Source organism: Vanellus vanellus, assembly GCF_965231255.1.
Source record: "Vanellus vanellus genome assembly, chromosome: 30".
In the NCBI taxonomy this organism is placed as follows: domain Eukaryota; kingdom Metazoa; phylum Chordata; class Aves; order Charadriiformes; family Charadriidae; genus Vanellus; species Vanellus vanellus.
In genome coordinates, this window is record NC_138935.1 from 956,865 (window position 1) to 970,812 (window position 13,948).

At 60.0% G+C, this 13,948-nt stretch overlaps 1 protein-coding gene across 4 annotated transcripts in view; it reads right to left on the bottom strand.

Annotated features, from left to right (window-relative positions):
• Positions 1 to 545: 545 nt before the first annotated feature.
• Positions 546 to 13,948, bottom strand: part of DNM2 (dynamin 2) — a 42,206-nt gene continuing 28,803 nt past the window's right edge. Inside the window, exons 14-20 of one of the 4 annotated variants that reach the window (XM_082496653.1) lie at positions 12,437 to 12,550; positions 8,312 to 8,421; positions 7,828 to 7,939; positions 7,260 to 7,424; positions 5,796 to 6,028; positions 5,364 to 5,618; positions 546 to 939 (exon numbers count right to left, since the gene is read on the bottom strand). In XM_082496653.1, coding sequence (XP_082352779.1) covers positions 903 to 939; positions 5,364 to 5,618; positions 5,796 to 6,028; positions 7,260 to 7,424; positions 7,828 to 7,939; positions 8,312 to 8,421; positions 12,437 to 12,550 — 1,026 coding nt within the window. In that variant the 3' untranslated portion in view covers positions 546 to 902. Of the gene's footprint in view, positions 940 to 2,016; positions 4,188 to 5,363; positions 5,619 to 5,795; positions 6,029 to 7,259; positions 7,425 to 7,827; positions 7,940 to 8,311; positions 8,422 to 12,436; positions 12,551 to 13,948 lie in introns of those variants that run through there. The other 3 variants (XM_082496652.1, XM_082496651.1, XM_082496650.1) reach the window with 3 other exon arrangements.

Consider the following 13,948-nt stretch of genomic DNA (forward strand, 5'->3'; position numbering starts at 1 on the left):
GGAGAGGCTGAGAGAGTTCGGCCCGGAGAAGAGGAGGCTCCGGGGAGACATTATTGCGGCCTTCCAGCGCCTGAATGGGGCCTACAGGAGGAGGAGGACTCTGTACTGGGGCCGGGAGCGATAGGCCGAGGGGGAATGGCTTCCAACTGGAAGAGGGCAGGTTCGGATTGAACATTCCGAAGAAGTTTTTCACTCTGAGGGCGGTGAGACACCGGAGGTTGCCCAGAGAGGCTGTGGAGGTGTTCCAGACCAGGCCGGACGCGGCCGTGGGCAACCTGGGCCGGTGGGAGGTGGCCCTGCCCGGGGCGGGGGGGTTGGAACTCCATGATCTTCACAATCCTTTCCGACCTCAACCATTCTATGACTCTCTGATTTTTGCCCCCGGCCATCGGGAAAATGGCAAAAGGTGGTTTTGAGGCTGAAGTCAAGAGGGAGGCGCTGAGCCCCAGGGTTTGTGGGGCGATGAAAGCGGTTCCAGGGGACAGCGAGGACAGGGCACAGCTTTGCGTGCCGTCCCCTTTGGTGTGGGAGCAATGGCCGGACGTTGGGCGGGATGTGCAGGGAGAGGTCTGAACGGCACGGAAGGGAACATCCAGCACTAAAAATGCCCAGAAAAGGGAATTGCAACAGCAAATGTCGCTCCCGCTGCCCGTAAACAGAGGGAAGAACCACTCGGAGGTCGGGGCGAGCGTTGGAGGTGCTTTATGTGTCTCTGTCCCCCCAAAAACGGCCCTGGGGACGCTGGCGATGGGGGTGGGGGACGTCCTTTGGGCGAGTGCAGAGTTGCCCGCAACTTTGCTGGTGCGGCGTCACCGGGAGCCGGAGCCGGTGGGTATCGATCCATTAAATCCCGCTTTCCAGGCGGCGGCGGGAGCGGGGAAGGGGGTCGGAGGCGGCGGCGCTCAGAAGGGCCGTGGGGGCGGTGAGGGAGGCGGTCTCCTGAGTGCAGGAAAGAAAAAAAGGAGAAAAAAAAAAAAAAAAAAAAAAGAGTGTTTAGTGATTCGGGAGTCCCCCCCGTCGGTGGGGAGGGGGGGCCCAGGTCAGGACCCCCCCGGTGTGGCTGCTCCGGCTGCAGGAGACCCCCCGAGCGGGTCCCTGTCCCCCGTCAGAGCGTCGCCGTGGGGCAGAACCAACGCGGGAACACCGGTGCTCACCGCAAACCCCCCCAAAATCCCCCCAAATCCCTCTCGGCGCTGTCCCGGAGACGCCATCACTTCCGGAGCACCGGAACCCACCGGCACAGCACCGGCGTTCGCCCGGGGGGGGGGAGGGGGGGAAGGGGGGGTTGGGTGGCCACTGGTGACCCACACTTTGGCCACCGAGGGATGAATCCACCGGGAAGAGGCTGTAGGAGGGGGGGATGGGGGGTCCCGCAGCCACACCGGGGGGGTCCCGTATCCCGGGGGGGGGGGGGGTCACACGGGAGCCGGAACGGTTCCCGTCACAGCGACGCGCGGTGAGCCGCCGGTTCATCCTCCGGCACCGTTCCCGCGGACCGGGAGCAGCCGGAGCGCGACGGCACAGAGTGCGGCGTGGGGAATTTTTGAGGGGGGGGGGGGTGTACATCCAATACCCCCCCCCAGTCCCATCCCGATCGCTCCGAGTGGGATTTTTCCTCCTGCGAGACATTTCGGCCCCCAAAGATACGGCCAAATCCAGAGACCGCCGCGCGTCGGTGGCCGTTACGCAGAGAATGGGGTCGTTTTGATGCAAATAATAAAAGATTTGGGGTTTTTTTAGCGCAAAACCCGCATTGGGGGTGGGGGACACACCACCCCCCCCGAAATCCCCGTTTCCCCCCCAGTTCCGTTTCATGGCAACAGCAGCTCCAGGAGGAGAACGGCAGCGGCAGTTGGCAGCACCCCCCTCCCCTAAATCTGCCCCCCCCCCCCTCCTTGATTGGAGACCCCCAAAAGCGCCCGTTGATTGGAGACCCCCAAAAGCGCCCCCTGATTGGAGACCCCCCCCCGTAATCGGAGCGCGGCAGCAGGAGGAGGAGGAGGAGGAGGAGGAAGAGGAGGAGAAGGAAAGAGTGAGACCGAAACCACCACAAAGCGCCACAGACTTTCACCGGAAGATTCGTATTTTTCCCTTTTATTATTATTATTATTATTATCATCATTATCATTTTATATTTTTTTTTTGTCTTTTTTTTTTTTTCTTTTTTCTTTTCTTTTTTTTTTTTTTTTTTAGTTTATTAATCGGATACAGACCGGAGGCACTTAACACGTGGGGGAGGTGGAGGGGGGGGGGGCGGCGCGGGGCAGCCGAGGAGAGTCGCGGAGAGAGAGGAGGAGGGGGGGGGACGACACACACACCGGGACCCCCCCCCCACCACCACCCGGCCGTGGGGAGGAGGAAGGTGGGGGGGGGAAATCGAGAGCTGCCCCACGGCCCCGAGCAGCCCCCCCCAAACCCGGACGGCGGCCGGGGGGGCCGATGGGGCTCGTTAATGGATTAATTAGGGCCCCCCAGGGACACCTCGCTGCCCCCGGGGGGGGGGGGGGGCGGTTAAGGCAGCCCCACTCCCCGCGGGGGCTGGAGGCGCTGTCTGTAAAAACCTACATTATTTTTTTGGGGGGGGGGAGGGGGTGAAGGTGTTGTTTTTTTTTTTTCATTTTCCTTTTTTTTTTTTTTTCAAATTTTTTTTATACAATTAATACAGTCCATAAAAATATTTACAACCTCCGCTCCCAACCAGAGGGGGGGGGGGACAGCGGTGTCTAAGGCAGCGGTAGAGTTGAGGGGGGGACACACACACACACACCCACCACACACCGGCATCCCCCCCCCCCCCTCCCCGGCACACCAGAGCCCGGTATGGGATTTGGGGGGGACCCCCCCCAAAAAAACACCCAGTGGTGATGGGGGGGTTGGAAAAGCTGCCGGTGAGGGGTCGCGGTGACACCGCACTGGGAGGATACTCTCCCCCCCTCCCGTCCCGTCCCCCCCCCTCATTTCCCAGTTATTCCAGTCTCTTCCCCGGTTTTAGGGGTGCCACGGGGGGGGTGTGTGTGGGGGGGGTTTTTTTTTGGGGGGAGGGAGCGGGGTGAGGGCGGCCGTCGCGGAAGAAATACCTGAGGTTCGCTGCTGAGCCGGCGCCTCGCAGGGAGATGGGGGGTTGGGGGGGGGTGTGTGTGTGGGGGGGGGGAATTTACTCGGGGGGAGGACTCTGCTCCGGCTTTGCGGCGGATTAAGGTTTATTTAGGGAACGGCCGTCGGCGCTCCCTCCCGGCATCGCCCATCGATAAAATTTGTCCTCAAAGCTATAAAAACTGCAATATAGACTACGGTGAAGATTAGCAACCGGGTTTGGGAGCGAAAACCGAAAAAAAAACCAAAACAAAACAAAAAAAAAAAAAACCCCAAAAAACAAACAAACAAACAAAAAAAAAAGGCTAAGTCTTATATATAATATATTAATACAAAAATTCTGAGCGGAGGGAGGAAGAGGAGGGGGAAAAAAAAAAAATAAAAGAGGAAGAAAAGCGAACAGGCGGGAATTTGATCAGCCTCAACGGCGGCCGGAGAAGGAGAATCGCGGAGAACCGCCGCCGTGTTCCCCACCGTCCCCAAACCGTCCCCAAACCGTCCCCCCCCCGCCCCACCTCGGTGGCACCGACGTGTCTTGGTGGGCGCAGGAGAGGGGGGGAGGGGAATTTCTGGCAAAGTGCAATATTCAACTTCCCCCTCCCCCCCCAAAAAAAACCTAATCTCATCCTCTGCGGTTGATTATATGGGGGGGGGGGAGAGGGCAGAGCGGGACGCGGTGCGTCCGGTGCTTTGGGGTGGGGGGGGTGGGGGGTGAGGGGAGGGGTTCTCCGGAGCGCTGCCCGTCCTTCACCGGCATCACCGGCATCGCCGGGACGCTCCGTACCCGTCCCGAGGAGGGACGGCGGTGCGCCGCCGTGGTTAAAGCGCTGAGCCAGAGCTGATCGCAGGTCGGATGGTTTGAAAAATAAAAGAGATTAGATGTGGGGTAGGGGTGGGGTTTGGGGTTGGGTTTTTTTTTTTTTTCCCCCTTTTTCCACCGCCCCCCCCCAAAAAAAAACGGTAAAGGGAAGCGGCAGGAGTGGGGGGCAGCCGCTCCGGCAGTCGCTACCAGCCCCGCCGGCGGTTAATCGAGCAGGGAGGGTTCGGCCGGTCGGATAATGGTGGGCCGGTTCGGCGCTGCGGGGGGTCTTCTGCTGCAGAGAGAAGGGGGACAGAGGGGTGAGAGTGGGGACGGCGGCGCGAGAGGTGACCTCGTGGTGGGGGGGACGGCTCGGCTCGAGGCTACGGTCCAGCCGGGATCCCCCTCCGGCAGCTCCCGGCACGCGCCACGGAGGGACCGGCAACCGCAGGGACCGGGGAGGAGGGGGGGGACACCACCAGGGAGGGTTCGGAGCCCAGAAAGGACGAGAGGCCGACTGCCCACCGAGGGGTTTCGCACCTCAGAGGCATCGGGGCCGGCGGAAAAGCTCAGCCCAAATCGGAGGACATCAGCCCCGGGGGCAGAAGTCCAAACGTGGGGGTAGGAAACCCACCCAAGGGGGCAAAAGCCCAGCCCCAGGGGGCAGGAGACCAGTCCTGGGGGCAGGAGACCAGTCCTGGGGGCAGGAGATCAGCTCTGGGGGCAAAAGCCGAGCCCTGGGGGTAGGAGAACAGTCCTGTGGGGCAGTAGACCCACCCTGGGGGCAGGAGATCAGCCCAGGGGGGCAGAAGTCCAGCCCTGGGGGCAGAAATCCAAACCTGGGGCCAAAAGCCCAGCCCTGGGGGGCAGAAGACCCAACCAGGGGGCAGGAGTCCAGCCCTGGGGGCAAAGGTCTAGCCCTGGGGGGAGGAGACCCACCCAGGGGGCAAAAGCCCAGCCCTGGGGGGCAGGAACCAGCTCCGGGGGGCAGAAGTCCAGCCCTGGGGGCTGCAGACCCACCCAGAGGGCAAAACCCCAGCCCTGGGGGCAGGAGATCAGCGCTGGGGGGCAAAAGCCCAGCCCTGGGGGCCGGAGACCCACCCTGGGGGGCAGGACCCAGCTCCGGGGGGCAGAAGTCCAGCCCTGGGGGTAGAAAACTGACCCAGGGGGCAAAAGCCCAGTCCCGGGGGGCAGGAGCCCAAACCTGGGGGCAGGAAACCCACTCAGGGGGCAAAAGCTCAGCCCTGGGGGGCAGGAGATCAGCGCTGGGGGGAGGAGATCAGCGCTGGGGGGCAAAAGCCCAGCCCTGGGGGCCGGAGACCCACCCTGGGGGCAAAAGCCCAGCCCCAGGGGGCAGGAGCCCAAACCTGGGGGCAGGAGATCAGCCCTGGGGGGCAGGAGTCCCCCCCCTCCCGTGCCCCCTCTGGAGGGCTGGGGGTCGGGACGAGGGGCCGGAACGGGGGTCTCTTACCTGGGCACGCCGGGAGGAATGCCGGGGGGGATGCGTGCTGGCCGCGACGGGATCTGAGGAGGGGCTGAGAAGGGGTCGTTATTAGCAGCGAAGATGTTCTGGGGTCCGGGACGCGAAGGGATGGGGGGAGCGGCGAAGGAAGAGGGTCCCCCCGCGGGGATGGGGATGAGGGGCGGCCCCGGCGTCGGACCCCTGACAGCCGGCGGCCGGCCCGGCGGCAGGACGATGGAGGGAGGTCTGCGCTGAAGCGGGGGGCTGCGGAGGAGAGAAAGAAGCTCAGGGAAGGAAGCGGCTGGCAGCAGGCAGCCCTCCTTTCCCCACGGGAAAAAGAAAAATACCCCCCTCACCCCACCCCCCACCCCCAAAATCCATCAAATTTAGTGGGTTTATCCCGTTAATTCCCACCGGGAATCCCGTCCCCGGCGGCCCTACCTGTGCCCGCTGCTGGTCTGCAGCCACGTGTCGTCCACGGGCGGCGGGACCGGAGTGGAGACGGTGCTGGTGCTGATGTCGCCGATGATGTTTAAGGCTTCTTTGAGAGCGTGGTACATGCGCAACATGTCGTCCCGTCTCTGCGCTTGGTCGGCCGACTCCTCCATGAGGCTGTTCTGGTCGGCGGAGGAGTACAGGTAGGCCAAGAGCTCCGAGTGGATGAAATCCTTGGTCTAGGGAGAGGCGGCGAGGGAAGGTGAGCCCCCAAAGCCCGAAGCCGGTGGGTCGGTACACGTAGGGGTAGGAGAGCCCAGAATGCCACAGTGGTCAGGGTGGGAAGGGCCCTCCGGAGCTGCCCCAGCGCCACCCCCCGCCAGAGCAGGGGCACCTCCGGCCGTGGCACAGGACACCTCCAGGCGGGTTTGGAATGGCTCCGCAGCGGGAGACTCCCCCCCCTCTCGGGGCAGCTGTGCCAGTGCTCTGCCGCCCGCACGGGAGAGAAGTCCCTCCGCAGGTTGAGATGGGACTGCCCATGGTCACGGTTGTGCCCGGTCCCTCTCCTCCCGGCACTGGGCACCGCTGGAAGAAGGCCGTTCCCACCCCCGGCACCCTCCCTCCCGTTACGGATGGATGAGATCCCCCCTCAGCCTTCCCTCCTCCCCCCCGAAAAGCCCCGATTCCCTCAGCCCTTCCCCATAACAAAGACGCTCCGGTCCCCTCCTCATCTCCGCAGCCCTTTGCTGGAGCCTCTCCAGCAGTTCCCTGTCCTTCTCCACCCGGGGAGCCCCGAACTGGCCACAGCGCTCCAGACGTGGCCTCCCCGGGGCAGAGCAGAGCAGAGGGGGAGGATGACCGCCCTCCACCTGCTGGCCACGCTCTGCTTGATGCCCCCCAGGATGCCCTTGGCCGCCTTGGCCACCGGGGCACACTGCTGGCTCGGGGCCGCCCCGTTGGCCACCAGGACTCCCAGGTGCCTTTCCCCAGAGCTGCTCTCCCGCAGGTCAGCCCCTGACCCGTACCCGCGGGTGGGGTTATCCCTCCCCAGACGCAGCGCCCCACACTCGCCCCCGTTGAACTCCGTAAGGTCCCTCTCCACCCAACTCTCCGCCCATCCGGGTCGTGGCGAACGGCGGCACAGCCTCCCGCTGTATGAAGCCCCGGGGGACACCGGGGACACCTCTCCCGGCTCTGGACGGCACGTGGAGCCCCCCCAAGTTGGGGACTCAGAGGACGGTCGAGCGTCTCCCCAGTTTGGTGGGAGAAAACGTCAAGAACCGAAGCGGCTCCTCAGCAAAGCCACCGCCGAGACATAAACCCAAAAGACGGAAAAGCTCATCGCATCCCATCGTTCGGCTCCGGCTCGGTGAGGAGCGTGGCGCAGCACCGTGACGCCGAGGGGACTCCAGGAGTCTCCGCTGCCCGGAGAACCCCGAAACCCCTCCCCGCGCGCCCCCATAAACTCACATTGTTTATCATGAGGTGCATTATCGTCTTTGGCATGAGGTCCCGGATGGACTTGTTGATGATGCCGACGTAGGAGTCGACGAGGTTGCGGATGGTCTCCACTTGACGTTCCAGCTGCGGGTCCATGGAGAAGGTGTTCTCCTGGGCGCCGTCCTCGTTCTCCGTCTGCTCGGGGAAAGCAGGGCACGAATTACCGCGGGGAGGCCACAGACCGGCGAAGAAACCAAAAAAAAAAATCCCCCCCCCCTCCGCTCCGCGCTCCTCCCGTCCTTTCCACCTACTTCCATCCTACGCGGGCGCTTTTTTGAAACAAAAAGAGGTAATTTCGCAGCCCGGAGGGGACGGCTGAGCGCCGCCGACCTGTTCGAAAAGTTTATCCTCTTCTACGCCGCCGCGGCGTTTTCCAGTGGAATCCCAAAATTTCCTGTGCCACACCGGCGCACAAAGCCAAGAGCTCCCCAGTCCGGTGGCTCCTCCGGCAACCGCGTCTCGGGCGGTAGCCCCGGGCCAGCGCGCCCCCGGAGGGGGGGAGGGGGCATTTGGATGGGTTATGGGGGGAAGTGTTTACTTGGTCTTTCTCCGGATAAACTCCCGCTCGGAGGAAAGAGGCTTTCCAGCTGTCCACGTCTTCCTGGGAGTCGCAGGCCAGCTCGATCTGACGCAGATCTTTGTACACGTTCCTGGAGGGAATAAAAAACCAGGAGCAGAGCGGCGGTGGGTGAGGACCGCGGAAGGCGAGCGGAGAAGTGGTCGGACCGCCAGCACCACCTCGCAGCGCGAGGAAGCCCTGAAATCCCTCCGGAATTTCGATATAAATATCGGCGAAGCGACGGCTTCTCCTGGAGAAATTCCACCCCCCTCCTCTACCCAAACCAGCTCCCACCTCGGAGCGCGAAACCCGAAGGGTCGGAGAAACCGCGGGCGCGGCACCGGCTACGCACGGAAAGGCGAAACCATCGGTTCGTTCGCGCCGGGCGGCGTTTCGAGGGATTTTGGGGTGCGGGGATGGGGGGGGGGGGTGGAGGCGGCCGCGGCCGGCTCGTAGCTCCTACCTTTGCTCCGTGTTGAAGATGGCGAAGACGTGTTTGTTCGACATGAAGCCCTTCTCCACGTCCCTGATCTTCAAATTATCCAACGGCAACATGTACTTCTTCTCCTTCTCCTGGATGGGACGGGAGAAAGAAGAGGGAGAGGTGAGAGCGAGCGAACGCGGCGCCGCCGGTAACCGTGACGCTCGTTGAGCCGTCCCCAGCGGAAGGAAAATCCAACCGGGAGAAACGTAGCGGAGACGGGAACGACGGGTAAAGCCCCAGAAGGTCGAGGGCTCAACCCCCGATGCGCCGTCCATGTCCGAAACCAAAAGCTTTACCGGGGACGGAACGCTCTGCCTTCTCCCCCCCTCCCCCCACCAACTCAGCAGCGTTCCGAATTGCGCCGGAGCGGGAATCCCTTTGGGTGCTCCCCGTCTTCCCGAAAGCGCCGAAAAAACCCACCGGGTTTTTTTTTTGGGGGGGGATAAGGAAAACAGGGCAGGCGGAAGACAGAGCTTCATTCATCGCCGCCGGCTGGTTCTCATTACCCGCCGGGGAGGGGGCCAGATGTGCGCCCCCCCCCCCTCCCCGAGAGGCCCCCGCGCAGGGAAAGCAGAGGGGAGCACCGGTGGGCGCCGAAAAAGGGGTTCCCCCCCCTCCCCCCCCCCCCCCCGAGGGAGGTTTATCAGCTCAATGTGTTTTCTTCTCTTTTAGATTTAAAAAGGGCATCGGGGGGGGGGGGGGAGGTTAAAAATTCCGGTGTTGGGGGGGGGGGGGGGACACGGGACGGGGATGTTGACCTTCACGGCGGGTTGGGAAGATGAATAAAGACGGCCGAATTTTGCGCCCCCCCCCCCTCCTTCCCCCCCCCCCATCACGCTCCGGGTTCGGCTCTTCCCGGGAAATAAACCCAAAAAGTTGCGTTCGCGTCTCCTTTTTTTCTAAGCCGCAGCGCCGGGACGCGGCGAGGAGACCCCTCCGAACCCCTCGTGTGTGTGTGTGTGTGTCCCCCCCCCAAAAAAAATCCCACCCCCCCCATCCCCGAACCCCGCAGCATCTGGCCGGGAAGGTCGGTGACGGTAAAGGGGAAAAGCGAGATGGGATTTTTCAGCCCGCGGGGGGGAAAATGCTGGGGGGGGGGGGGGGGGGGAGGGGACCAAAACCACCCAAAAAATAACAAAAAACGACGCGCAGTGACCCCCCCCCGCCCCCCCCCAGCACCAGCCTCAGCCCTCCTGGGCAGCTCCTGCCCGGCCCCCAGCCCTTCGCCCATTACTCCCCATTATTATTTCCCATTTTTTCCCATTTCTTTCCCACTATGTCCCATTTTTTTCCCTTTCTTTCCCATTCTTTCCCATTTCTTCCCCATTACGTCCCATTTCTTTCCCTTTCTTTCCCATTCTTTCCCATTATGTCCCATTTCTTTCCCATTTCTTTCCCATTCTTTCCCATTTCTTCCCCATTATGTCCCATTTCTTCCCCATTATGTCCCATTTCTTTCCCACTATGTCCCATTTCTTTCCCACTATGTCCCATTCTTTCCCATTTCTTCCCCATTATGTCCCATTTCTTTCCCATTTCTTTCCCTTTCTTTCCCATTTCTTCCCCATTATGTCCCATTTCTTTCCCTTTCTTTCCCATTTCTTCCCCATTATGTCCCATTTCTTTCCCACTATGTCCCATTTCTTTCCCATTCTTTCCCATTCTTTCCCATTTCTTCCCCATTATGTCCCATTTCTTCCCCATTATGTCCCATTTCTTTCCCACTATGTCCCATTTCTTTCCCACTATGTCCCATTCTTTCCCATTTCTTCCCCATTATGTCCCATTTCTTTCCCATTTCTTTCCCATTCTTTCCCATTTCTTCCCCATTATGTCCCATTTCTTCCCCATTATGTCCCATTTCTTTCCCACTATGTCCCATTTCTTTCCCATTTCTTTCCCTTTCTTTCCCATTTCTTCCCCATTATGTCCCATTTCTTTCCCTTTCTTTCCCATTTCTTCCCCATTATGTCCCATTTCTTTCCCACTATGTCCCATTTCTTTCCCATTCTTTCCCATTCTTTCCCATTTCTTCCCCATTATGTCCCATTTCTTTCCCATTTCTTTCCCTTTCTTTCCCTTTCTATTTCTTTCCCACTATGTCCCATTTCTTTCCCTTTCTTTCCCATTCTTTCCCATTTCTTTCCCTTTCTTTCCCATTTCTTCCCCATTACGTCCCATTTCTTTCCCTTTCTTTCCCATTTCTTCCCCATTACGTCCCATTTCTTTCCCTTTCTTTCCCATTCTTTCCCATTTCTTTCCCTTTCTTTCCCATTCTTTCCCATTATGTCCCATTTCTTTCCCATTATGTCCCATTTCTTTCCCTTTCTTTCCCATTATTTCCCATTTCTTTCCCATTCTGTCTCATTTCTTTCCTTTTCTTTCGCATTTCTTTCCCAATTTTCCCATTTCTTTCCCATTATGTCTCATTTCTTTCCTTTTCTTTCCCACTTCTTTCCCAATTTTCCCATTTCTTTCCCATTATGTCTCATTTCTTTCCTTTTCTTTCCCACTTCTTTCCCAATTTTCCCATTTCTTTCCCATTATGTCTCATTTCTTTCCTTTTCTTTCCCACTTCTTTCCCAATTTTCCCATTTCTTTCCCATTATGTCTCATTTCTTTCCTTTTCTTTCCCACTTCTTTCCCAATTTTCCCATTTCTTTCCCATTATGTCTCATTTCTTTCCTTTTCTTTCCCACTTCTTTCCCAATTTTCCCATTTCTTTCCCATTATGTCTCATTTCTTTCCTTTTCTTTCCCACTTCTTTCCCAATTTTCCCATTATGTCTCATTTCTTTCCTTTTCTTTCCCACTTCTTTCCCAATTTTCCCATTTCTTTCCCATTATGTCTCATTTCTTTCCTTTTCTTTCCCATTTCTTTCCCAATTTTCCCATTTCTTTCCCATTATGTCTCATTTCTTTCCTTTTCTTTCCCATTTCTTTCCCAATTTTCCCATTTCTTTCCCATTATGTCTCATTTCTTTCCTTTTCTTTCCCATTTCTTTCCCAATTTTCCCATTTCTTTCCCATTATGTCTCATTTCTTTCCTTTTCTTTCCCACTTCTTTCCCAATTTTCCCATTTCTTTCCCATTATGTCTCATTTCTTTCCTTTTCTTTCCCACTTCTTTCCCAATTTTCCCATTTCTTTCCCATTATGTCTCATTTCTTTCCTTTTCTTTCCCACTTCTTTCCCAATTTTCCCATTTCTTTCCCTTTCTTTCCCATTTCTTTACCATTCTTTCCCATTATGTCCCATTTCTTTCCCATTATGTCCCATTTCTTTCCCATTATTTCCCGCCATTTCCCATTTCTTTCCTATTATTTCCCACTATTCCCCATTTCTTTCCCATTTCTTTCCCTCCAGCTCCCAGCCCTTTCCCCGCTCACCCCACCGGGGGGGGGGGGGGGGGGGGGGGGGATATTAACCCCACCGGCGCCTCCTGCCCGAAGTCCCAAAGCAGTTTTCGGACAACACACCGCGGCGGCAGTGACCCCACGGGGAAGGGCGGAGGGGGAATTCGGGACTCGGTGACAATAAACCGACGGTCCCACGGGGTCGAGGACGGAGTTTGCCTTTCCCCGCTGGGGGTTTTCCCTTCCCCGGAGCCAGGAGGGAGACGGTTTCCCTCCTGACCACCCGCATGGCTCCTCCGGCTTTGCCGTGCCCGGACGGTGAAACCGGGAACCGGCTGCCGGTGGGGGTTTGGGGGCCGGGACGGGCCGGGGAGGTCCCCCATCCCTCTGGGAGCTCTTGCGACAACAGCGACGGGAGACAAAGAAAACCCTCCGCAAAGAGGGCGCACAGATCCCCGTAGGACACTCGGCTTCCCGCTGCCTCCCGGTTTTTTACGTAATCCCGAGAGGTTGAGGGGGTGTCCGGTGACGCGGAATTTGCCGACCGGGACTGCGCGGTGGTCGCAGGGAACCCTCCACGCTCCCGCACACCCGGAGACGCACATGGCTAATCAGTCCCGGGCGCTAATTCTCACCCCTCCGGCCTCAAGATCTTCTCATCCCCCAAACGAACACACACACACACACACACACACAACCCCCAAAAAATATAAAAACAACCCCTCCCCCTCCTCCCCCGCTGGCACGTACCTCCTCGTCCTTGTACCAGGACAACGACTCGGCCGTCAGCACGAACCAGTACTCTTTGGAGCCGCCCTTCATGATGCTGATGTTGTTGATGGTCAACCAGCCCCGGCGGATCACCTACAGGCGGAGGAGCGGTGGTGGGGAGCGGAGAGAGGGTGGGGAGGAAGGAAGAAGAGGTTTCAGGCTACCGCGGATTGGGGTTTGGGGTGGGTTTTTTCCACACACCCCCCCCCCTTCCCCTATCCCGGACAGAGAGCGAGGGGAAGCGCTCCTGAGCTCCCAAACCCCTTCGAAGCCTCAGCAGAAGACCCTCAGCCAGGCAGATTTCGAGGACACCCCCCCACACACACACACACCCCCCTTAAAGGTAAGAGGCAGCAACACACGGAGTTGGGGGAGGGGGGGATGGACCTGTCTGGAGCTCTTCCAGCTCCGAAGCGGGGCGAGAAAAGCAGCGAGCCCCTGCCCCGCGCTCCCAAATCCACCCAAACCGCCCCTCGCCGCCGCCAGCGCCGGGGCGGCGATGGAGAGAGCAGCAGCACCAGCGAGAGGGGAATTCGGAGCACGTCGAGGTGGGGAGGAGGGGGGGGTTGAGAGAGGAGCGGAGCTGCCCCGGGGGCGTTACGGTCTCTGCCGAGGGGCGTTTCGGGGTGTCCCGCGGAGGGGTGGTTGGCGCCGGTTCATCCCGAAGCGCGGCAGGCGACGGCGGTGCCCGGGAGCGCCGGATGAAGCGGAGCGCGAGCCTCTTGCGCCGGCTGTTCGGAAGGCGCCGTCGCGCCACCCGCGAGCGGGGACGGCGGAGACTACCGCAGCCCCACCAACCGGGGCGCCTCCCCAGGGACAACGGCCAACTTACCCCGTCCCGCAACTACCGCGGCCGCTCTCCCCGTCCCCGCTCCGCTCAGGGTCCCCGCGAGCGCCCGCCCTCTGCCTCGGTATAACCCCCAAATCCCCTCTTTCTCCCCCAAAACCCGCTTTTCCCCCATGTTGCAGCGTCGCCTACGCCCCACGGAGCGGCTCCTGCGTGCAGGCGGGACGCGGCAGCGCGCTGAAGCCAGATTTGCCGAAGCACGACATTGCAAGCGGCTGGTTTTCCACAGAATCCCGGAGTGGTGGGGGTGGGAAGGGCCCTCCGGAGCTGCCCCAGCGCCACCCCCCGCCAGAGCAGGGGCACCTCCGGCCGTGGCACAGGACACCTCCAGGCGGGTTTGGAATGGCTCCGCAGCGGGAGACTCCCCCCCCTCTCGGGGCAGCTGTGCCAGTGCTCTGCCGCCCGCACGGGAGAGAAGTCCCTCCGCAGGTTGAGATGGGACTGCCCATGGTCACGGTTGTGCCCGGTCCCTCTCCTCCCGGCACTGGGCACCGCTGGAAGAAGGCCGTTCCCACCCCCGGCACCCTCCCTCCCGTTACGGATGGATGAGATCCCCCCTCAGCCTTCCCTCCTCCCCCCCGAAAAGCCCCGATTCCCTCAGCCCTTCCCCATAACAAAGACGCTCCGGTCCCCTCCTCATCTCC